Here is a 26,077-nt window from a genome sequence, read left to right as displayed (position 1 = left end):
ACTCACAGACAGCGTTTGAATAGTCAGGGAGCAATCTGTCAATGCGTTTCAGCTGGTGTCCATGGGTGGGCCAATTGGGGCCCGTGGCAACCGAGACAGAACCTGGCGCCACACGGCCGGGACCAATTGGGCGCCATGGCAACGTGACATTAACATCAAAAAGGTACAATATATTTATCAAGGCACGGTGCCGTATAGTGGTGAAGCAACGTATGTACTGGGCACATATTTGAAACTATCAAACGTGACCAAGGCATTAACACTGTAAATTTCCTTCTCTAAATATTATTTTTCAAACAGAGCTTGTCCAAACATACATTTCAGTGTCTTTCTGCCTTAATTACCCCAGCCTCACCCCCCTTTCGTTTTTTTGCCTCTTTTTCCGCATGTATCCTTTTAACCCTTTTCCAAAAAAATTGAAAAAAAAACAGCCACCTCTGGATAGAAAACTTTATTCACATTAGAAAATTAAGCTGTACATACATAGCTTTTGCTTGTCTACATAGAAGGACACGAACCACACAATACATGCCTTGATAGAGAAAACGACCACCAAAAGAAATAATCCACACAAATACAAACTTTACAATAAGGTGAATTTACATTCAGTGGAGAAACAACAGGGGTATAACAAATTAATGTAAGGTTTTTGCGTGGGTTTTGTATTTAGGTTGGATTGTGTTTGTGACTAAAAGGGACACTGTGTAATATGTGACCACTAGAAGTCACTGTTTTATGTGGGGCAACCGAAAACAAGTGCTAAAAAGCACAGATAAAATGACAGTGTATGGAGAGTCAGAGGGACCAAACTGCACCAGTTTTCTTCTCTTATTTTTGCCCAGACTTTCGGGAGGGTTTTTTAACTTTTTTTTTCCGAGTAACCTTAGCAGCAAGATGGCAGACAATCAGGTCAGCTCCCTATGGGTGAGCCTCATGTTATGTAAAATAATTACAGATTTTTCGAGAAACAAACATTAAAACAAATTTTAAATTAATTTACCACAGTTTTTTTCACCACTAGTAGGCGCCAACTAATACACAATGTCCCAAGAAGTGAAAGTAGGAGGCACTTGACCGAACCACTCCCCTCCTACAAAAAATGTTAAGCTAGAAAAATATGACAGCATATATAGTAGCCCGCATATTCATATACTCTATATATATATATATATATATATATATATATATAATATATATATATATGTATACATATACATACTATATGTCAATGTGTTGTCCCAACTAAATATGTCTTATATCCCATTAAAACATAACTTTTCATAATATAATATAATATCATATCATATCATATAGTATAATATAATATAATATAATATTTTTTTTCATATTTTGAAACTGCTAAAATTATGAGGACAACAAAATGACAATTTCTTTAATTAGTCTTTAATTTGCAATTTCATTTCTTATCAATCTGTGAGTTATTTTTGCAAGGTTGCTACTTTCTACAGAGAAAAAAAGTGACTTTCTTTCACAAATATTAACTGCGTTGTAAAGTTGCAAATTGCGAGTTTATTTCTTTCTTAATCTGTTTTTCTCTCTACTCACCACCATTGGAAAAAAACCAAACATACAATTTTGATATAGGCATGTTATTTATAAAAATAACACTGCAGGGTCTATTGTTGTATTCTAGATGGGGCAATTTTGACAGTTGCTTGATACAAAACTATTGTGATGTATTAAAATTGTTGAAAATAAATGGAGATTTTGACAATGAATCACTACTCCTACATATTAAATTAAAATCACAGAAGGCCCAGACAGATATGTTTAGAAGATTGTGATTTCTTTTTCTTACTATTATTTTTTTGCAGAACAACTTGCTTATTGCCTGCCAATTAGAATGACAACAATGGGGATCATTCAAACTACCTGTCATGCTGAAAAATCTTTCATTTTGAGACACGCCATTGATTGTACAGCAACCGACACGACCATGCATCGACACTAAAAAGCGGAAAGAAATGACCGACAATAAGATCGAGAAAAAAAACAAAAACATAGACATCTCACTGATAAACTTAAATTCCCATTTACACACTCTAAATGAAATGCAGACTAATCGGAACCAGAAGTGTTTACGCAACATAATATCGAATTCTTGTAAATTCCGGACGACAGAGCGCACCTACTTCAAAGCCGCATGCTCAAATTTAAGAACAAAGCTGAATTTTGTTTACGTACGAGATGTACCGGATTTAAAGCCGCAGTTTTAAACAGCCATAAAAATGAACTATTTCACGTACAATTCTTACATTTTATGTCCGACACACACCCGACTCTATTTTCAGCTAAGTTGTTATCTGTTCTGCTCCGAGTTGTTTACTCCATGTGTTTTTGGATCATGCGAACATTCAAGATGGCAATTACAAAGATGAGCACATATTTGCTACTGCGCCAAAAGGAAACGTGAATGAAGGCCGCGTCACGGAAAACTCATAGACGACAGCGCCAGGGCAACTATATAGCGGAGATAAGTGCCAGATAGCAACACAAACATGGCTATTTTTGTGTTGTTGTCAATGATTGTTGCCGCGGTAGCTGACCAGATTGCATTGGCTTTTCATTGTTCCTTGAGCATTAAAGGAAGCTTCTGTGATGATCCAGAAAGGGAACAGAAGCGTTTTTAATCGATAACTTCCATTGCTGTACAATTTGGATTGGTTAAAAATTTGGTTTAACTATTGTGTGTGCATTGTAATGATTAAATAAAGTACTGTCAAGCCCCTTGTTTTGCCCCTGTTGTATATTTTATGAGTAATGTTTTCAAAAAAATAAATAAATTTATCTCAAAGAGCATCATAATTATGTCCAGATGTCACCACAGTGTTTTGTAATTAGAGTACATGTATTGTGGAAAGAACAGCTCGCCACGATTGAAAAAAAAAAAAGAATTGGCTGCACCATAATTCAAAAAACAATTCTTGACTCCAGACTAGTTTTTTAGACTACAGCTGGTTTAATTTGAAACAACACTAAGCCTTTGTGTGTGAATAAACTGCTCCAACGATTGCATTAGGTTTCCGTTTGGTAGAAGTTTGCTTTTTCCGGTTTAAATTAACTACATGTTTGTTTGTTTTTTAATATTCTGGAGACGAATCATGTCTCGCGCATAAGAATATTGTGTGCGATAACATTGACTGTTTTTTAATGACAAAAGGTTGGGCTCTATGGTATTATATGGATAAAACATAAACTCATTTCTTATCTAGAAAGGCATCATAAATGTTTCCAGGCGTCACTGCGGTGTTTTATACTTAGAAAACATGCAGTGTGGAAAAAAGCAGCTCGCTGTTCTTCTTGGTGCCGCCACAAACAAACAAAAAGTACTGTATTTAAAGCCGCAGTTTAGTGAAAGAAATGAAACCAAAAAGTGGTAGCTTGTAGTCCGGAATTTACGATAATCTGAACCAGTAGTGTTTACGCAACATAATAGCAGATACCTTATTTTGTCCACTGATTGCCGAGACACGACTCTGGACTAAAACAGTGTTTTGTGAGACACGTTTGACGGGACACTAGCACAGTGACAAAAAAAATGATAATGCTTGTGCATAGCCCAAATATTTACAATTGAACTCATTACAGTGTATATGTTGAGAACAAAGTGAGCCTAAATGCAAAGGTTCTCTTAATCTTCTAGAAATTGATAGTTAATGAACTCTGAATTAGAGTTTTGGCCACTTATCATTGAACGCTGGCGGAAGAGAACTACAGTGTGTTGGTATCTGGATGAAAGAAGAACCATTTATGTTGCTGTACATTAAAATTGAGTTTTTTAACCAGAAACCATGCAACAGAGTCCAGGGAAGCGCCTCTTCCTTTGGCGGGCCAGCGGCTGAGGTGTCAGATTCAACAGGCTGCTGTCATCTGAAACAATAATAAAATAGATTAATTAAAAAAAAAAAACAGCTATATTTTGTTTTATCAAAATGGAAATTGTTTAGTGGGAAATGAATGTGAATGGTTTTTGATCTATACACATCAGGCACGTCCAAAGTCCTGTCCGTAATCGAAATATTACTGGCCTACAGACTCTTCATAAAATTATTAATATGTAGCCCGCCAGTAATGTTGTCCACAGTATACAATACATTTGTCAAAAAAAACTAAATTATCATTTCACTAGATGATGGCAATAGCCCTTTGGCCACATTACTTTTAGCTTTCTGTGAGAATTTTAGCCCATCACATTTTCGACATGGAGACTGTAAACAACAAAAAAAAGAACGTTGACTATGAGGGTGACCGCTTCAAGGACAAGTGGAAATTAGGATATATTTTCACCGAAATCTGAAACAACTGTGTCTGCCTAATTTGCCAAAGGACTGTGATATAAAAACATCAAATCGATGAGCACTGTGAAATGGTGAAGCAAAAGGAAGCTGTTTTACTGGCAAAGCAGCGCTTTTTCATGAGACCCAGTGAGCCAGAAGAAAATGTTACTAAAATGAGTGGTAAGCATCGCAAACCTTTCACAGAGGGTGAATTTATTAAAGACTGTTGAAAGAATGTCAGGCTGAATAGCTCGCCCTCACACATTTTCAGCTCACCAAATCTGGCCCCTTTTCTTAAAAGTTTGGACACCACTGATATCCAGTGTTCATACAGGTACTTGAAGTTCTTGAAAGGGCTTGAATTTGTAGGTGTGTTTTCAAGGCTTAAAATGTGCTTGGCCTTGAAACACTTGAAAAAGTATTTGAATCTGCAGATGAAAAAGGTGTACGAACCCTTAAGTATTTAATTTTAGGCATAAAGATAAATATTTAAAATATACTAAAATAATTCAGTAAAATGATTTATCATTATCTTCATTATAAAAAATAAATAAGTGTAAAAGTGTGTTCTGAACTTTTTTATGGGCATGTAAGGTCCTCTTTTTTTCTATAGGGTAAGATAAGAAAAATGTACTATATAGTGCCCCCTCTACATACGAGATAAATTCATTCCCAGATCAAGCTCAAATCAAGAATTGTTCATATCTCGGATTAATTTTCCCCATAAGAAATAAACGAAAACTGGTTAATCTGTTCCTGGCCTCCCAAATCCGAGATAATTTCTCCGAATAATGATAAAACACATCTTCCTAAACACTCAAAACATATTCAAATTGTAATTGAACATAAAAATGTAGTAATAAGATAAATCAGATGATATGAAGAAAAAAAAATGTGAGTTTATCATGAGTACTGATAATCGAGGAGGGGAAGGGTAAATTACGGCGCATGGACCACGTGTTAAAAAAATAATAACAATAGGCATAATATGATGTTAAAAAATATCCAGCACCACTAATAAAAATGTGTTGATTTGGTGCCACTCTTGTCTCCAGTGTCCACTACATTCAAATTGTTAGCTATAGTTTTCTTTACTTGCTAATTTTATCACTCATTTAATTTATTTATCAAGCTATTTATCAAATAATGAGGAAAAACAATTTGCTAGTTGTGATTGCATTGCATTTTGATATTTTTGATGCATATTACAAAAAGAACGACTATTTTTTTTATTTGTCATAGAAAATTAATACAAATTTCTCGACCTATGAGCATTGGTCCACTTTTATAGCATAGTTTGTTTTTTTTGCTCATTATTCAAATCAATGGTTTATTTCAATCTATGACAGTCCTTTTACCGCTAGGAGGCGCTACATAATACACCTTTTTTATTACCTTATTTGATTTAGAAATCAGTGCCTTTCAAAACCAATTTAATTAAATGGTTTACTTCTAGACAAAACAAAAAGAGATATAACATGTACTTGTAAACGCATGGTTGTTTATTCCTAAACGCATATCATCGATGCTATTCTAAAAAGACAATTTTTGGTCATTTTTTAGTTTTGCCTGAATGTAGTATGCAAAAAAAAGAGAGATAAGGGAAATATAATGTAGGCCTATTTTTATTCTAAAATAGAGCTAGGCCTACGTATCGTTTTCCTTTATATATTGCCGAGGTTATCGGATTCCAAGGTATCGGTAAATACAAAAAAATGAACCTGAGAATGTTTCCGCCCAACACTATTGCCATTTATTTTAAACCAAAGTAACCCGTGATGCAAAAAGAGTCCCCACACCTGCAATAAACACATTAAGGCGTTACCCAAAAATGGATGCATTTTACAGCCATAAATCCCCAAATTAATTTTTAAAAACACTTCCAGATGAAATTGTATTTTTAACACCCGGATTTGCAGTTTGGTCCCTTTGAGTCTCCATACAGTGTCATTTTCTCTGTCCTTTTTAGCACTTATTTTTGGTTGCCCTACACAAAACAATGGCGTCTTCTAAACTAAGGCTGTCAAACTCATTTTACCAAGGCCCACATCAGCATAATGGCTGTCCTTATAAATAATATTTCTAAATGTAATTGGTATGTAAAATTAATCTAACTACTCATTCAGGTAAAGTAATTCTAAATGTATTAATTATTCAAGTCACATATATTATAGTCCCGATTAAAAAATGCATAACCACTACAGACCAGGGGTTTAAACTAAATTATTATCATCCTTCTTTGAAACTGAGAAAAAACATTTAATAAAATAATATGCTCTATAACGTTACAAAGCAGGCTGAATGATAAAGCATAGTGCTAAAAAAACAAGGCTACACATTAGGCGTTGACATTCTGTGGTCTGTGAAGCCCTTTGAGACTCTTTGTGATTAAGAGCTATACAAATAAACATGACTTGACTATAAAGATAAATAAAGTTTAAAGTTTAACATACTTTTGGAATAGTTAGGGGATTTCCTTCTCTGTGGAAAAAAGTGGACAGAAAAAAAGCGGTCGAACCATTTTCTCAACCACATCAAGCTTTCTTATTCCAGCCGTTAATCCAGCTGTTTCTTTTGAAATAAAAGCATTTCAAAGGAGACGACGCATCTTTTCTTTACACTTTACACCAACCATATCGAATAGATGCACGAGATATTAAACAATAAAAATGTCAAAGTTCTTGGAGTGCGAGAGATACAGTGACTGCACTGGTGTTTACACACGAACTAGGAAGTAGAAGCCGGATTTCTTCTTCAGGGTGGAGGCTGGGTGACATCTCACAGTGCCATGCGGCGGAAAGAAGAACTACAGCACTATCCTCTACTCGGAAAAAGGTGCACACAATACTAAATTTAACTTACAGCAATGTCTGGATATTTTTCGACATCCCGAAAAAAATGTTCGAATCGACCGTTTTGCGTAAGTCTAATGGTCGTAAGTAGCGGAGCGCCTGTACAGTACGCGATGCTATTCGCCGCTCCAAGAGTTTCCCGAACGTAAACAAACTGGTTATCGTTTCAAGTCTGCCTGACATCCCAGTGCGCATACATGCTCGCAGCGTGCTTTTTGTGTCACTGTCACAGTTCAGAGTTCAAAGACGAGGAGGAGGAAGGTTTCTGGCAAGATAGCTGGGAAGAGGACGCAGCCATCATTCAATCAGCCTAAATTAAAGACATTTTAGCAAAAAGTCTCTGAGTTTGTGGAAAGGAATCGCCCAGAAAATGTGTTGACAAGTCGGGAAATTGATACGTCTGCCTCGCACATTTCCAAAAGATTGTCAAAAGCCGCCAAAAGTAGATGTCATTTGATCAGTTTTTCAATTAACCAGAGGCAAAAAGGTAAACAAATATTTTGATTGTTTACTTTATTCTTCATTTTTTTTGCCTCTTGTATTATGTTTATTGTGCGGTCAACTAATTTTAACATGTATTTATATCATGTCCTGATGCTCTTTTATGATTTATAAAAAATATCATACTGTAATTTTGTGGGGCTCATTGATATACAAAATGTGTCTCCACTTACAAAGATTTCAGGTTACTAAGCTACTCCCAGAACAAATTAAATTCTTAAGTAGAAGAACCAATGTATTTGAATGTGTTTAAAATGAACAGGAAGATATGTTTTATGGCTTTTTAGGTATAACTTGAATGCTTTTGGGAGGTCAGGAACAAATTAATTGGTTTTCAGTTATTTTACATTAGGATATGTTGCTTGAGATAAAATCAATTCTTCATATGAGCACAATCTAGGAACAAATCAATCTGGTGTTTATAGGTATTGTTGTATAGCAAAATAACAAAATCTTTTGGACATTCTTAGGATTCTTTCTCAATTCCACTACTTGGCATCGATATGAAATACTGGTGTCTCATGCCACTCAGTCGTCACTTCGTGGATATCGTAGTTGTGTTGTAGTTTTGGAAAATGTTGTTTTTGGTCAAAATGCTCTTTTGACACGCTTGTTTTTTAGATGCTCAGACATTTTGGACTTTCGTGAGCCACAAAAAAATGATTGGCGGGCCAAGTTTAACCTATGGGCCATGAATATTAACAGAATCTTTAGCCGGACACAGCAGCAGTGATATTTGTAAAAGTGTTACACACCTTGGTTTTTCAGTGGCAAAGGCATTGTGTCCCTGAGTTTACTGAGCAGATTTCTCATCTCTTGCATGTCCCTGCAGCAAAATAATAAAAATAAAAATGTCACACTACCATTTTATCGCAAAATCTGCCAGGAACTTGTGCATACCTTTCGATGTTTTCAATATGGACTCCCACAAGCCAAGGATCATGAGGATAGTCGATGGGTGAAGAGGAGCGATCCTCCAAGATGGGAACGTCAGAACTCTCGTCCACTCTGAAGTCCATCTTGGGCTCCGAGTCGGTTCCTTAAAAGGACAGACACATAACACGAGTTGTATTGAGCTAAGTGCCTATTGCTCTTCTTTAACAAGTGGACAACCAAATATAAAAACTGTTTTTAAATTTCAACATGTTAAAAGTTAAAGATATAGTAAAACCTAAATCTCTACTGTTAAAAAAGCCAACTGATATTCAAGTTGTATCTACAAAGCAGACATTCATCTTCTCAGTATAATCCATAACTTCAATGTTCAATATTCTTCCACATTGAAAAGCCATTGTGCCACCTAAAAAAGTACTAGTTTATAAAATGATTTAGATAACATGTGTCAAACTCAAGGCCAGCAGGCCAAATGCAGAAGGCCTCAAAATAATCCTGCTGCTATATTGCAGTATTGATTCCAAAAAGGTGTGGAAATTATTTCAGGACACATCCACATTTTTATATCAAATGGTATTTTGTCGCCGGTATTGGAGAACAAAAATGTGGCGTAAAAATGCTTTGTATGCGCTAGAAAGCATCTTCCCCTGCTTTTTCGTGATTGGAACGGTCCAGAGTTTTTGGTTGACATGATGGCTTTCAGAGAAACTAAAACTTAAAAAAATTCCACGTACGTAATATAGGTTTGTCAACAGGGTTGGGTAGGGTTACTTTAACTGGATTACTTTCCATTACATTTGGATTACTCCAATACCAAATATGCTAATAAAAGACAAAAGAAACTAAATATGAATAAAATTATGACTCACAACACGTGGTAAGCTTTCTCTCCTGGCTTTGATCTCTTTGAACTCCGGCAAAAGTAACATAAAATGTGACAGAAACAAAATGAAAATAAATCCAAACAGCTTGCCAACATCATTTTTGCCGTTCCATCTATTCCGTTACTCCCCAAGCCTGCACAAAATTTCAGTTCAAAGAGATCAAAGCCAGGAGAGAAAGCTTACCATGTGTTGTGAGTCATAATTTTATTCATATTTAGTTTCTTTTGTCTTTTATTAGCATATTTGGTATTGAAGTAATCCAAAAGTAATTGAAAGTAAGTTAAAGTAACCCTACCCAACCCTGTTTGTCGAACTGTCTTTCATACATGCATAAGTTAGACCGCACAAGTGGACACAACCAGAAAAGGGGCGGGGCGACTGTTTAGCCAATCAGAATAAAGAACGCAATGCTCGATGAATATCCGCCAAGCAGCGAGACTGTGAAAAGTAAACAATACAGCAAGAGATTACTGTATTTTCATTTCAGATAAGGAAAAATATATCAAGAGTTTAATTGGATATTATGTTATAGGAGTTGCGAGCGGTGGGCAGCACGGTGGCGCAGTGGTTAGCGCGTGTGCGGCACAGTTCTGAGGTCATGGGTTCAAATCCAGCTACCGGACTTCCTGTGTGGAGTTTGTATGTTCTCCCCGTGCTTGCGTGGGTTTCCTCCGGGCACTCCGGTTTCCTCCCACATTCCAAAAACATGCATTTCAGGTGAATTGGTCGGTGTAAATGAGTTGTCTGTCCCCGTGTGCCCTGCGATTGGCTGGCAACCAGTTCAGGGTGTCCCCTGCCCACTGCCCGATGATTGCTGGGATGGGCTCCAGCACCCCCGCGACCCTACTGAGGATAAGCGGTATAGCTAATGAGATGAGATGAGATGAGTTGCGAGCAGTACAATTGCAGGTTTGAAATGTCATTTCTTTGTTCTTTGATTTTATTTTTTGGGATAGATTTTGTTTTCACGTTTTGATTTTGAATGTTGTCTTTTCGGCAGCACGGAGGCGCAGTGGTTAAGGCGTCTGCGGCTCAGTTCTGAGATTGAGAGATCAAACCTTCCTGTGTGGAGTTTGCATGTTCTCCCCGTGCTTGCGTGGGTATCCTCCGGGGACTCCGTTTTCCTCCCACATTCCGAAAAAATACATGTCAGGTTAATTTGCCGGTTCAAATTGTCCCTAGGTGCGGATGAGTGAGTTGTGTGTCTCTATGTGCCCTGCAACTGGCTTGCAACTAGTTCAGGCTGTCCCCTGCCCACTGCCCGAAGATAGCTGTGATTGGCTCCAGCACCCCCGCGACCCTACTGAGGATAAGCGGTACAGATAATGGCTTACGGGTATCGAAACACACCAGCTTCAGCCTTCTCCCTTTGGACACAGGTTTATATATTAAATTATTGTTTTGTTGTTTCCCTTTGTTAAAAGAGGTTTGGGTTTTTTTTTTACTGTGCCAAAATAAAAAGCCATAAACAAATAATTTTAAAATATGTCATCATAAGTTATGCAGTGACAGTACTTTTTCTGTGTAGCTGCAGCACCCCAAGTAGGCAGATGGATTTCAGCATCTCAGTGATGAACATCTCAAGGCAGCACTGGAGCTGGATGAAGAGACGACAAATCTCAGGGTGGATCTCTCCGTCCTCTGGACTGTGACGTTTCGGTAAGAAAAAGAAAAGGAATTTAAGAGAGAGCCACAACCAAGACAAGTAAAAGTCTTATTTGCGTTTTAAAGAGACAATGTGTGATATTTGACCACTCGCCCACCGTTGTCATAGCTGCATCGGGTTTGGTTTTTGTTTCTGGTTTGGGTATTTAGTTAGTTGCTGTGTGCGTGCTTGTTTGTTTGTTACTTTGTTCACTTCATTTACATTAATTGGTTGGTATTTTGTTTGGACATGTTATATGTTTGGCGGCACGGCAGCTGAGTGGTTAGTGCATCAGTTCCACTGTGCAGAAATCTGGGGTTTAATTAAAGCTACCGGCCTCTCTATTCAGAGTTTGCATGTTCTTACCTTGCCTGAATGGGTTACCTCTGGGCACTGCGCTTTTCAAAAACATGCATACATGATTGGCAGGTCCAAATTGTCTCTAGGTGTCATTGAGCGAATGTTTCGAATGTTTCTGTAAGCCCTGCGAGTAGCTGGCACCCAGTTCATGGTGTCCCCTGCCCACTGCCTGAAGACTACTGGGATGGGCTCCAGCACCCCCAGCAACCCTATTAACGATAAACGAGGCAGAATATGGATGAATGTTATTTGTAATGTGACCCCTTGTTTATTAATTTGTTTCTTGTTTGTTATTCAATAACATCCTTAATTTGAGCACCCTGCATAAGTCCCTGCTTCCCCCCATAGGGGTCCAGCCTCAAAACCTAATCGAATGACCCGACCACCAAAGGACCCAGGGAAAAGTTTTCACATCACTGTCACAGGGACGGCATTTGGTTTCCTGCCTTAGCAGCAAAAAAAGCCCCTCAGCCGCTCCTGGTTTCCTGTCTCCGAGGGACGGAAAAAGCCCCTTGACGGTCCCTGGTTTCCTGTCTCAGTGGTGAGGAGCAAGGACCTTTAGCCGTCCCTTTACTGCAGCCTCTGTAAAGAAATATATATTTTTTTTTTTTGGAGGGGGGGACAAAGCCGTCCGTTATATGGCCCATGAGTGGGAGGTTATGTGAGGATCTGGGAGGCCCACTTCCGCGAGAGGGCGCTAACCAGGTCTGGCCTTGATGATAAAACATGATTTTCTCATGCGTGTCAAGTCATATCCATTTCTATATACGGTATTTCCAAGTCATGGCTTATAATTGAAGAGGTTATGTTACAAAGTAAAGCCATCTGTAGAGCGAATGTAGACTGTGAAATCCTCCACTGCTACGTCTAATAAGTACCGTATTTTCCGCACCATAGGGCGCACCGAGTTATAGGGCTCACCCCCCAAAATTAGTTTTTGGTCCTATGTCTTCCATAGATATGGCGCAATGGATTATAAGGCGCTACAATGGGAACGTCGACAAAACAGTCAGATAGTTCAGTCCAATTTATTACCCCCTTAACATTCCCAAAGCTTGCAAAGAAGCAAATACGTGTCGTAGACACGTGCAGATGCGGTGTCCGTACGATGTCACTCAAATGCATCGTTCCAAATATCATTTGGAAGGTTAAAGTCTTGGGATTCAAGAAATGCCAACCATTCCTTAGTTTCTATTTTCTTTTTCGCTCGCAACTTTACTGTGCATATGAAAATAAACACTTGGAATTGAGTTTAATATAAAAATAGACACTCCATTCCATCCATTATCTGCACCGCTTATCACAGAAACATCGAGTTCAGTCTGAAACAAGATACTGGGAAAATATATAGCCGGATTAGCTCACCGAAGTCGTTGTGTTCAATAATAATGTGCAACCATGGTCCTCTTATATCCGTGAGTGTAGTAAATCCAGGAGAGTAAAATATTTACAAATACAGAATGTTTTCTTTATGCCGTAGACAACCAAACGTGCTATTCACATTCATCTTTTTCGGCCAATTGCAGGCTTTGTTTTGCCCCTTTAGCCTATACAAGCCTGTAAATGATAAAAAGGATCCGCCCCCTTTACCTCCGAATAACTTTAGCCAATAGTGATCGATTCAACTGATGATTGACACATCTTTTTCGGACAATTGCAGGCTTTGTTTTGCCCCTTAGCCTATACAAGCGTGTAAATTATAAAAAGGGTCCGCCCCCTTTACCTCCGAATAACTTTAGCCAATAGTGATCGATTCAACTAATGATTGACACATCTTTTTCGGCCAATTGCAGGCTTTGTTTTGCCCCTTAGCCTATGCAAGCCTGTAAATGATAAAAAGGATCCGCCCCCCTTACCTCCGAATAACTTTAGCCAATAGTGATTGATTCAAATGATGATTGACACATTGGTTAGCCAATGAAACGCCGGTATATAAATCCCGGCATACACCGCGGACTACTCGCGTTCGGGGGAAAATCTAGTCGGCGGCTGCTTGGATTAGTTGCAAGACTTTGCGAATTAATATTGATCCATAAATAAGGCGCACTGTATTATAAGGCGCATGGTCAGCTTTTGAAAAAAATAAAGGCTTTTAGGTGCACCTTATAGTGCAGAAAATACGGTAACACTAAATTTAATGCAAGTGGTAAAATAACTGAAATAACTGTTTGTGAAATTCATTTGATGAATAGACCAAAGCTGTTTACACAAATGATCTTTGTTTTAATTCTACAAAATCTGTTTTGCCGCAGATAAATAGGTGCTCCGTTGTGTTTGTCGGGTTTTTTATCACTAAAAGGTATTCCCGGACAGAATTATTTTATTCAATCAGGCACAGAAGGTGTAGTGATCCTCCCCACAATTATGCAATTATATTGCCAAATATTCCACACACAGGGGGACTTGACAAATGTTGTCTCAAAGTTGTTTCCTCAAGAGCTGTGACATCATTGAAGTGACCCAACACTAAAATGGCGAATACCATTAACACAACACGTGAGGCGAAGTTCTGACAGGAAGGTTGTGTTTAAGACCCTTTTTCTGAGATATTGTTTGATCTAACTCCCATTTTATATCCCATTTTCATAGAGATACTTTTGAAATGTTTTTTGTTATGAAGCAATGTTCGCTTGTCGGTCAAAACACATCATTGGGAACCGGCCATACAAAAGACCGACGGAGTGAATATATTTACTGTTGTAAAATATAGATGTTGCACTGCAAATATTACATTAACCTTTCCTAGTATTGTTTATTCCCTATTCAGGGTTCGTACACCTTTTTTCATGGCCAAATTCAAGCACTTTTTAAGGACTTTCAAAGCCAATTTTTCAATTCCTTCAGTACCATTAAAAAAGAAATCCGATGTGTATTATGTATTTTGCAGACTCACAAATTTACATTTGTGATCTTTAATCTTGCGTGTGCATTTATCAAGACATATGATTTTTAGAACTCGAGTAAATCATAAATATTTTTGTGGTTCTGAAAAATTTTTGTGTAAATATTTTGGGACAAATCTCTCCCCATATAGCTATTGGGTAAATTGACAGAGAAATGTACAGTGGCTTACATTTTCAGTTGCAGGAAGTTCTTACCATTACAAGCTACCACTGGAAAACTCTTATTTGATTTATTTGCATTACCCCTAATGATTGAATAACATTAAGTGAAACGTAATACTAATTATTTGGTACATAATTAATCCAATGCATTTAGGCAAATTTTATGTATATTCGCACTTGCATGTTATTCATATATTTTGTCTAATTTCTTGCAACATTTTTGTATTTCTGCCAGCAAAAAAAGACAAACACCGTGAGCCGTACCATTACTGATTCCACCTGCGACACAACGCCTAGGCTGGGTGTCGACAACCCAAAATGTTGAAAGAGCCATATTGGACCAAAACTCCCAAAAAAGTAATCTGTCTAGGGCCGCAAAACAACTAAAATCCTTATATTAGCCTGATAATAGTTACAAAACATGCTTTATGTATCTACTGTATATTAGCTGTATTAGCCTGCTATTAAAATCAACAAGTTGGATGCAGCACATCTCGTGGAGAATGATGCACCACGTGACTACTCTGTTGTAGGACACTGCCCCATGTTTAACTTCATTACAATATTAATGAATAACAGTGTGTTTCATTGCTTGAGTAAAATTGAAGAAATGCATGAAATAAATCAATTTTTGATGTCATCTTTTGGGGAAGATTCGAATAAACACAATTAAACATATAGAACGTGGCCCTTATCTGCGCAACAAAATTAGTGCAATAAAATGCAGCATCTGTTGATAAAAAATAGAATAGCAGCCTATTGAAAAGGTAAAGTAAATAAAATCACATTACTAAAGATAAAATTTGATTTCTGTGGACTTATTTTTCTCTTTTAACGTTGTTGTGAATCTGCCCCTTTAAAAGGCGGAGCTCTTCTAACAGTGGGGAAGGTGGAGGAAGTGGAAAACAAGCAGAGGAGAAACTTGCCAGAGTTTTGCATTGCAGCTAGGTTCCCCAGGCAGGAGTTCAGGCCTAGGAACCACAACTACACGTCACAATACATGACTTTGGGGCGACAACCTGTACCACGCATTTTTATGACCTAAAACCAATAAAAGAGCGTCAATCAAACCTTTCACTTCGCTCCCGTGAACTCATACCAAGTGATCTTCCCTCTCGTTTCATAGTTTAATAGTTACTCCACTAGTAAAATGTAATATACATTCTACACATTTCTACAGCATATGAAAACATTAAACATGTTTTATTTCATGTTTTTACTCCCACAGAAACCGTATTAGAATAAAAATATATTTCCCACCCCCACCTATTTTCAATTCGGAAAGATTTTGGAAATGAGCCACTGAGCCACTCAGTAGTGCTAGAGCCACATGCGGGTCCTAAGCAAAGATGTTCGACCCCTGGCCTAGGGATTCTACACAAAAACTCGAATATTTAACACATACATTAACATGGCATGCTGGTGTAACTCTGACAAAGTCACAGCTCAGGATGTCAAAGCCAAAAGAGGCTGTCTTCAAAATACATGATTTCAGAAAATAATTAGGATATGCCGAGATTTTACCATACCTGTCAACCTGTATGTTTTTGCCGAACAAAGTATGTTTATTATGCATTTTAAGACGTGTACGACGTACAAGAAGATCTGTACGGAAAAACACAAATTTGTCAATTATGGGTACCATGCGGTATACACCGACTATCACGAAACGGCAAATCAATCAAGTCAAACGAGTTCACCGCGGTCCCCTCTATCTCAGTATCGTTTTTTTCCGTTACGAAGCGAGCAGTTTGATGCTACTGTGCGCATGCGTCTGCCACCTGGGTATTTCCCATCATGCATCATTCCGTGGTAGTTGTGTAGTGAAAGGAAGTCAGTCTCTTTTTAGAGAACCGGCTTTTTCGGCTCAACTCATTAAAAAGAGCCGGCTTTCAAACGTCTCACTTGCTTTGATGCATTATATTACGAATTATTATGTTGCATAAAGAAGTTAAAAAAGCATAAAGTATAAAATGAGAAAATAAAATGGACAGGTTTGTGGTTATCCCTTTAATCAGTATATTACCAACAATAATTTAATGCAGAAAATGAATTCATAATTTGAATAAGAAAATTCTACTTAATTATATTTGCATGTATTTTTTTCCTTCTACAGTGAAAGTCCAAGCTACTTCATTTTTTAACTTTTTTTTATAATAAACCTCATTCATGTCGAGCAACTCAGTATCTCACAACAAAATATTAATCAACAAGATATATGCTATGATGAAACACATGTACAATATAACATGTTAAACTACATGAATAAACACGTTTGAAAAAAAATATGGTGTAACATTATTTTGTATTTTGTAAGGGAAAATACGAGAGAGCATGGAGCCCTGGAGGTTGACAGGTATGTTTTACATAAAAAACGTGTATTATTTCGTCATCATCTGACGACTAAATGTGGCTGTATTTGTAGGTACTCAGGTATTTGGCAGCGAAATGGCCAACAATGATGGTGAGGCTCATGTTATTTAGATAAATGCACATTTCTCAATTCACAGGTATTCTTAAACAATGCATGTTTATATGTATTATTAAGTATTTTGGCCTTTTTTTTCAATCACTAAAGTTTTTTACTACCAGGAGTCACTAAATGATATAGCTTGAGTTCAAGGGAATATAATTTCTTGAAGTCGTTTTGGTTTTTGAGTTGTTTTTTTTTACTTGGTACATTCTATTGTCTCTGGTTTGAGCGGTGCAATCTGTTGGGTCAATACATTTGAGAAGTGGAATTAGTCTTCTTGATATCTTGATAATTAGGGTAGGGTGGCCAGTTAAGAAGCACTGGTCCAGACACCCCAACTTCCATTAAGATATGATGGGCATAAATTCTGTCGTAACATAAATGCAAACTGCTTGTGTGAGTGTAAACAACTGATTGTAAAAGATAATGATGGACTCACAAACATCCAAGTGTTGAATTGTGTTCATGCGAAGGTTAGTATCGCATTTGCGTTATTAGAAATATCTTAGCATACATTCACAACTACGTCAGACTCGTTTTTTGCAGTTCCTGTCAATTTTCTCACCCGCATAAAAAAAGCAAACTGTATTTATCGTGTTGATGTCGATGAGTGTCACGCTTACCCAGACACAGCAATGAGGGCGAGGTCTTGGTGCGCAGTCCTGGCCATGGAGCATCCTTTAGCTCGCGTATAATGCATCTGAGCCCTCAAAGACGGACAGTCTGCAGACATTTCCCCCACTGAAATCACCTGCTCTCTATACAGCGCCACCAGGGTGTTGAATTCCTGCACAGTCTGCGCCAAACACATCTGTTTGATGTCGATGTTGTTGACGTGTTTTTCTGCAAACGTGCATAAAGCCGCGCCTCCCGCATCCACTCACCATCCTGCTGCCGTCCACGGTGCTTTCCCGGAGCTCCGACTCCGTCTGCGGCGCCCTAGTGACGGGAAGGACGCTGCCTGCGGACCTGGGGCGCTTTTTCCGCCCGCCCGGTGCGGAACTCATGCATGCAGAGCTCACCCGTCGTCTTGCGGAGCCTTGCTGCGCTGCTGACCGCAAAAGACGCCGGCTGGGCTCCGCTTCGGAACGCCGCGGAAGAAAGGCGCTTAATAGGGGGGACCGAGCAATGTTTCCCGGGTGATGACGGCGCAGCGTGGCGGAAGAACCGCCGGCAGCTCGCTGTGCATCCCCCAGCCGAGAGGAGAGTCACCTTCAGCCGCTCGTTGAAGGCCGAGGGGAGGCTCCGACGTCTTCCGCCGCACGCTCACGTGTCAGGCGGGAAACAAGTCGTCACCCTCCCGCCTGACTTACAATTAACCCTTCAAATGCTTCCGAGACTTTACTGATGCCTTGCTACAGGGGTGGGCAAACTAGGCCGGTGGGCCACATGCGGCCGGTCTGGCTTTTGAATCCACTAAAATGTTCAATTCAATTTTAAATGTATTTTTATAGCACTTTTCAGACATCCAAATGCAACTCAAAGTCTTGTATAAAACGTTTAATGTACAATCAAAAAAAAGGAAAACAAACACCGCACGGTCACACACCACGTTTTCCCTACCTCACATAAAATGGAAAAAAAAAAAAAACATGATGACAAGGCACAGACTAATCATGTAAGGCAAAATACCTAGTTTCCCATTAAAACATATTTAATCAGTAACGTACGTACCTGTCAACCTGTATGGTTTTGCCGTACAAAGTACGTTTTTTATGCAATTTAAGACGAATACGACGTACAAGGAAATCCGTACGGAAAAACGCAAATTTGGCAATCGCATGTGTCTGCCTCCTGGGGATTTCCCATCATGCATCATTCCAAAAAAATAAAATAAATAAAAAATAATAATAATATAATATATTATATATATATATATATATATATATATATATATATATATATATATATATGTATATGATGTACGATCATTTTGTACGGGAAAATACGACAGTTTGTATGGGCATGGAGCCCTGGAGGTTGACAGGTATGAACGTAATCCGAAAACCTTAATATTGAACTCATGTTGCCTTCGATCAGTCCAATACTAAAAATGCTATTAAAAATACAAATAAACACTTTAGCCTGCGGTTGATGGTGGACGCATCAGGTTAGCACTGCTCGTTCTATGCGTTTATACTGTCATTGGCGTCGGTTTTAAGAGTATTGTTAATTATTAATTTTACAATTCTAACCATTTTAACATAGTTAGAAGTAAAGCAGCCGAGTCCTGCCATGGCTGGGCATTATACCGGCGGGCGGAGACGTAACTGCGTGAGATTCTTGCTCAAAGATGTTGTGGCAATTTCGGAGGGAATGTCAAGGACGGATTTTATTAACAAGTTTGTTGAAAAGATTCTGAAGTTTAAAAAGGAGGAGGTACATGCTGTCATAAAAATGACTTCTGGCAAAGGCTTTGATGTGAGTTTTGAAACGGCAGCTCTTTATCAAGAGTTTTGGAATCGCTTTGAGGGAGTGAGGTCCCAGTTTTCAGGATTTACAGTGGAGAAGCTGACTGATAATACTAACAAGATTGTCGTTGTTAGAATGTTTAGTGAAATGATCAGTGCTGATGACGTCTGTTATTGGTTGAGTAGATACTGCTCAGTAAAAGGCCAGGCTATGAAGGTGAGGTGTGAGAAAGGCTATTGGAATGGTGCCTGGAGGGTACCAGTCCAACTACGGCAAGATCCTCAGGGCTTTCAGGGAATGAAACAAATTCCGTCGACTATATTCCTGGGGGAAAACCGTGGCTTTATCCACTATCAAGGGCAACCGAAACTCTGTCGCAAATGTGGTGAGCATGGGCATCTGGCTGAGGTATGTGATCGAATTTTTTGTGGAAAGTGCAGAACAATTGGACATTCCTTTGAGGAATGTAGCAATAGCAGAAAATGCAATCTCTGTGGAGAAACGAATCACCTCTTTAGAAACTGCCCGAATTCGTTTGCTAACAAATTGAAAGCTAGGAAGGCAGTTAACAAAGACAACAAAGACAATGAAATGATGTCAGACAACATAGATAATGAAATGAATAAATGTCACAAAGACAATGAAGTGAATAAAGATAACAAAGACAATGAAATTAATAAAGTCATGGAAATACAAAATGAAAATGAACAAGAAATTAATGAAGTTATAGAAATACCCAATGAAGATGAACAGGAAATGAATAAAGTTATGGAAATACCCAATGAAATTGATCAAGAAATGCACAAAGAAATTGGACAAGACAAACAAATTGAAAAAACAGATGTACCTACCAAAACCCCTGGAGCAGAGACCATAGAATCAAAATTGAAACAGGAAGAACCTGGAAATTCTGATTCGATTTCTCATAAAATACCTGAATTTGGACATGACAAACGAATAGAAAAAGCAACTGCAACTCCGAAAACACATATTAATCAGGAAGGGCCTGGAAGAGAGTTCAAATTAGCAAATTTGTTTGCTACGCCATTGCCGGGATTTGGAGAAGTCAAACAAATCGAAAAGGCGAATGACTCTCCAAAAACCCATACGGGCACTGGAAAGAGGAGTAAAAGTAAGACAAAATTGGGAGTGGTGAAAAAACCAGAAACAAAGATAAGAGATTTAGAAGAAAGCCGATTGCCGGTGAATAAGCCCACAAGGGAACTGTATGAAGTTGAGACGGAGGAAGTCGGGGAGGGAAAAAATCTGACCCTTAGTGGGCAAGGAAGTAAGAGACCCTTTGATAGGTCCTCTGGCTCACCCCCTAACCCAGAAAAAAGGGGAAGACCTGGAACCACAGACAGAGAGTCAGAGGGTCCCAGAGTTTTCCCCGGTGAGTCTCAAAATGAGGTACTACTCTTAAGTGATGTGTCTGACACAGGTGACACTCTCGATGATCTCGATGATCACCAAAGAATGGACTCAGATCCCCCGGTTTTGTCTAACTAGTTTAAATACTTTAACAACAATTATGAACATTACATTCTCTACTATCAATGTGAGAAGTGTGAGATCAAAGGTTAAGGCTCACAGTGTTTTATCGTTCTTAAAAACTATCAGAACGGATGTGTTTTTACTACAGGAATGCTGCATCCCCTTTCTAAAAAATTATAAACAGTGGGAAGAGATTTGGCCATATCCGTCATTATGGAGTGGCTCGAATGAAAACCGTAACGATGGGGTAGCCATTTTAATAAACAACCCTCAACTCATCATAAAGGGGAGTACTGTGATAAGAGACGGACGCGCAATCTTAGCAAGACTTTCTTATATAGGGAATGATTTTAACCTCATTAACATATACGGCCATGCCGACAGACAACTCAGGTACGAACTTTTAGAGGACATCCAGTCGCATATGCTAGGCCATCAACCACTAATCGTGGGAGGAGATTTTAATTGCATCCTAAGTAGGAAGGATAGAAAGAGGAATGATGAGGAGTTTAAAGTAGATAAAACATCAACTTTATTACAAGACATGTGCCGGACATTTAAACTGGTGGACTGTTTCAAATCCATACATCCAGGAGAGGAGGGCTTCACCTGGTTCAGTAGTGACAATGCCAGAGCCTCTCGAATAGACTACATATTTACGAGGGGTTTAGCACAGAGTGATGCAAGATTAATTCCAGTTTTTTTTTCGGATCACTTGCAACTGTCCTGCTCTTTCTCATTTCCTTCAGGTATGACTGTTGGGAAGGGTTTGTGGAAGTTAAACTGCTCCCTGCTGGAGGATGAGGCTCTAGCCGCACAATACAGGGAGCTGTACAAAGACTGGCAGACCCTTCAAGACTCGTATGATTCACGAGCACAATGGTGGGAAATGACAAAGAAACGAACACAGACCTTTTTTAAAAATGCAGGGAAAAACAAGAAACTCAAAGAGATGAAACGCATGTCGGGACTACAAAGAAGACTCCAACGCTATTTCATTCTAACAGAAAAGGGGATGACTTTAATGATGAAATCAAAGAGATCAAACAAGAACTAAACGCTTTGGCGGAAATAAAGAGCAAAGGCATCATAATAAGAAGCAGAGAAAGAGAAATAGAAGAAGGGGAAAAATGTACACGCTACTTTTTAAAAAAAATTATGGGCAAAAATGAGGGGATTTTTAAACTTCAAAACGAAAACGGGCAAATAACAAAGGAATGTAGTGAAATAACCAGATTGGTCGAAGACTACTACAAAAAATTATTTGAAAAGAAAGAAACATATGAGAATGAAATGGGGCATGTATTAGATCATATTTCAAGATCAGTGCGTCAAGACCCCTTTTTAACATCGGACTTTACCCAAGACCAACTGAATGATTGCATAAAGACTATGAAAAAAGGCAAATCACCCGGGGAGGACGGACTCAACCTCGAATTTTACCGGACTTTTTGGGATATTTTAGCACCAGATCTGTTAACTGTTTTTAACGAATTTTCCAGTCGAGACCATATGCCAGACAGTTTCAGAATCGGGATAGTTACTCTATTGCACAAAAAAGGAGACAAAATTGACTTAAAAAACTGGCGACCCATAACGCTTTTAAACGTGGACTGTAAAATTTTCAGCAAGCTTCTAGCAACACGAATGTCTGTTGTCTTGGGAGACTTGGTTGATCCAGACCAAACCTGTGCCATTGTGGGAAGGAAGATCAGCGACAGTCTCATGCTGATCCGTGACACCATTTGTTATGCAAGAGACAGAAACATGCGACTAGCGGTCCTAAACCTAGACTTTGAAAAAGCCTTTGATCGAGTCTCGCACCAATACCTCTTCAGGGTATTGCAAAAATGTGGTTTTCCCCAAAAATACATCAATTGGGTAGTACTGCTATACCGAGACATCTACAGCAAATTCATGATTAACGGGAATTTATCGGAAGCAATCGAGATCAACTGCGGTGTACGTCAAGGTTGCCCTATGTCTCCCCTTCTCTATGTTCTTTGCATTGAACCTTTGGCACAAATGTTAAGAAAAGATAGATTTGTCGAAGGCATCAATATCCCAGGAAGTGGGGGACAAATTACCAAGTGTGTTTTGTACATGGATGATTTTAATATTTTGTGTACTGACCGCGCATCTGTTGAAAGAGCCCTTGACTTGACTGACCTGTTTGGGAGGGCGTCTGGGTCAAGGCTAAACAGAGAAAAATCACAAGTGAAGTTTTATGGAATGTGGAAAGAGACAGAAAAGGCAGGACTCCCGCTGACGGTGTTAAAGACAGACCAGAAAATCCTAGGGATAAAATTCAATGCGGATGGAGGAGGCGAGACCAACTAGGATGACGTGACAAGGAAAGTTAAGCAAAAACTTGTTTTTTGGTCACTAAGAAAACTGACAATAGAGGGGAAGGTCCTAATCATCAAAGCGATCATCCTCCCAATGCTTTTGTCAATCAGTTTAATTTTTATGCCTAAAAGAAACGTGCTGTTACAAATGGACCGAGCCATCTTTCGCTTTGTCTGGGGCTCAAAGTGGGAAAGGATAAAAAGAGATACAATGGAAAAGAAAAAGGAAAAAGGGGGGAAAGGAGTGCCTGACCTCCAGCTTTTCCTGGGAAGCAAATATGTCTCTCTCCACTTCCAAAACGCTGTGGGCCCACCCAACAACCCGAAAAGTCAAGCAATGACCCGTTTTTGGATGGGCTCATATTTGCGGAAGCTAAAGCTTGTACCAGACAATCGTTTGATTCCAGTTTCGTTTAACTTGCCACCAACACATCTCTTTATCCGGGATTTTTTGAAGAAGTTTGATTTGGAAACACAAGAATGTCACACTTTACAAAACCACAGGGCCCTTATTGCTATTGTGCAAGAGCGAGCTACAGTAAGCCCTGTGCGGGGGCTTGCGTTTGGCGAATCCACAACGGTTTGGAGCAACGTCAATCATCCTGCCCTCCCAAACAGACTACGAGACTTGTCATGGATGGTGGCTCATGAAGTTCTCCCAGTCAGAGCTGTAATGCACCACCGAGGAATGTCAGCGACTTCAACGTGCCCTCGACCTGGCTGTGGCGCCCAGGAGTCGGTGAGGCACCTTTTTTGTGAGTGCAGCGCTGCCAAGGTCTTGTGGACAATGGCCGAACAACTAGGAAAGTTCCCGGACTTGCCAGCAGGAGAGGTCCCTGATGCACAGTACGTGCTTTACGGGGTGAGTCGGTCGAGGAGGCATCGGAACGACTTTGCCAGGGACTGGCTCACTCTCGCCGCCATCAAGGACGCCATCTGGACCTCCAGAAACCTGCTGGTATGGAGGTGCAGGCAGATCCCCCCCGTGGCTGTGCTCCAAATGGCTGCAGATACCATACAATCTGCGAGCGGCGGGCCTAGGACGCAGCCATAAAGAAGACTCGTCTGTACCCACCCGGAGGGGGGAGCCGGAGCTACACTGTGGGAGTCCCGGCAGCAACGGCCTGGGTTGTGGAACCCAGAAGGGAGAGGACCCACGCAGAATGGAAAGGACCCACACAGAGGACTGGAAGAATGCTGCTTGGGAGGGTGGGATGGCAGAGCTATGCCCTTGCACAATAGTATTGCCTTTTACACGCTGGTTAACTACTGTTAAAAGAAAATAACTCTGAAATTGTTTAATTGATGTTGAAAATGTCAGGAAAAAATGTTAAAACGTCATATCGTCACGTCATATTGTCAAATATAAAAAAAAAATGTGAATATGCTTGATGGCTGTGTTTTGCTGCTGTTGGTGTCAGTGGATTTGTTCAGACCGAGGACAATCGACTTTGGCCTGGACGGATCTATTGACACTAACAAAGATGTTATATAATGAAATTGTGAATATGTTTGATTTTCGAGAAGGTTTGTTCAAACCTCACTTTGTGTTTGCTGTTAAAAACGTAATATTGGAATATAATATTGTGAATGTGCTTAATTGCTGTTGAGATTGTCATGATTGTTTTCTGTTTTTAGTGTCAATAAATTTGTTCAAACCAAAAAAAAAACAAATAAACATTATACAGATAAAATTATTAAATTTTGTATAAAATAAATGAAGAAAAACCTTGAAATTTCTTTTGAAGAAACCAAGGTCAGGAAGTAGCTTATAGACCTACAAAAAATGCCCTGGTTTTAACCACGTCGTATAGTCAGTCGAGTAAGCAAAAATAAAACTTTCTCTTTCGCATGGCAGATATGCTCCATTTTGGTTCACAATTAAAGCAAATTAAAAAGCCAATAGTGTTTTAAACACTTTTTCAAATTACCAACCAACTCTGGGATGTAGTGTGTCTAAGGTCTACTTGTGTAGCTGTGGTGCATGCACGTCTATGGAGTCATGCAGGTCCGCTTATTTAAAACAATTTTGAGCAAGGAGTAAAACATTCTCACAAAATAACAATACAGTGATTGGGTATTAGTTTTGAACAACAATTAACTGCAAAATACAAAAAGAAGACCTTCCGATTAACTAAATGTCCCTGAACGCACCACTAGCCTAACACAACGTAAGCGGCATCACAAACAGGCTCGCGCCAATTCAACAAAATAAGTGCTATGTTGAAAAATAAATAAAATACAGACCAAAAAAATGAGTTTTTACCTGTAATACAAAAGTGAAAAACATACTGTGGAAGATTGTCGGTCTGTACATATCTGCGCAATAGATACAGACACTAATACAAAGCACACTTTATCTCTGTCTCTAGAGCAGTGCCTCGCAATTATTTCCTACATAATCTGTCTTGCTGAGAGTAGATAGGTACCACGTTGTGTCTGTAAGGGGTGTTTTCTCTTAAGAAGGGTAATTGCAATCATTGATAAAGGGAGCAATTGTGCAGGGGTTGAAAGGCGTGTAATTCGTGTAAATGATTTAAAAAAGTAACAAAAATTAAAATATGTAAATTTGGTGCATTCTTTGTTCCCAGTGTCATCAACAAATAACTTCACTTGCTATTTATTTCATTATGTATTCATTTAATTTATCAAGATTTTTTAATGCAAAAAACCCAAAAACTTCTGAGCTACCCTTATTGCATTTTGAGTTTTCAATGCATTTGATCAAACCTGGTGCTTAAAAAAGGGAAGTAATATATTACTTTGCATTCAAACCAAATTGATAACTGTAAATACTGGACTACAAGTTGCTACTTTTTCTTCACATTTTAAGCAGTGGGGCTTAAAATAC

General features: G+C 38.9%; 1 protein-coding gene across 2 annotated transcripts; it reads right to left on the bottom strand.

The window, feature by feature from the left end:
• Positions 1 to 436: 436 nt before the first annotated feature.
• On the bottom strand, positions 437 to 18,292 carry LOC148351020 (regulator of G protein signaling 7-binding protein B-like). Of its 2 annotated transcripts, none has more exons than XM_088356185.1 (6): positions 17,857 to 18,292; positions 17,596 to 17,783; positions 10,945 to 11,075; positions 8,552 to 8,690; positions 8,407 to 8,477; positions 437 to 3,891 (listed from the first exon to the last, which is right to left on the bottom strand). In XM_088356185.1, exons 1-6 carry the CDS (start codon positions 17,977 to 17,979, stop codon positions 3,800 to 3,802), a joined length of 744 nt encoding a protein of 247 aa, XP_088212311.1. In that variant the 5' UTR covers positions 17,980 to 18,292; the 3' UTR covers positions 437 to 3,799. The 2 variants fall into 2 exon arrangements, with proteins under 2 accessions (XP_088212311.1, XP_088212312.1); XM_088356186.1 differs by having other exon boundaries at positions 17,596 to 17,768; positions 17,857 to 18,290.
• Positions 18,293 to 26,077: the final 7,785 nt, after the last annotated feature.

This window comes from Urocampus carinirostris, chromosome 16 (genome assembly GCF_059441175.1).
Source record: "Urocampus carinirostris isolate Australia breed hairy pipefish chromosome 16, RoL_Ucar_1.0, whole genome shotgun sequence".
Taxonomy (NCBI): domain Eukaryota; kingdom Metazoa; phylum Chordata; class Actinopteri; order Syngnathiformes; family Syngnathidae; genus Urocampus; species Urocampus carinirostris.
The sequence above is the reverse complement of the archived record's forward strand: the minus strand, read 5'-3'. Positions and strand labels throughout refer to the sequence as shown.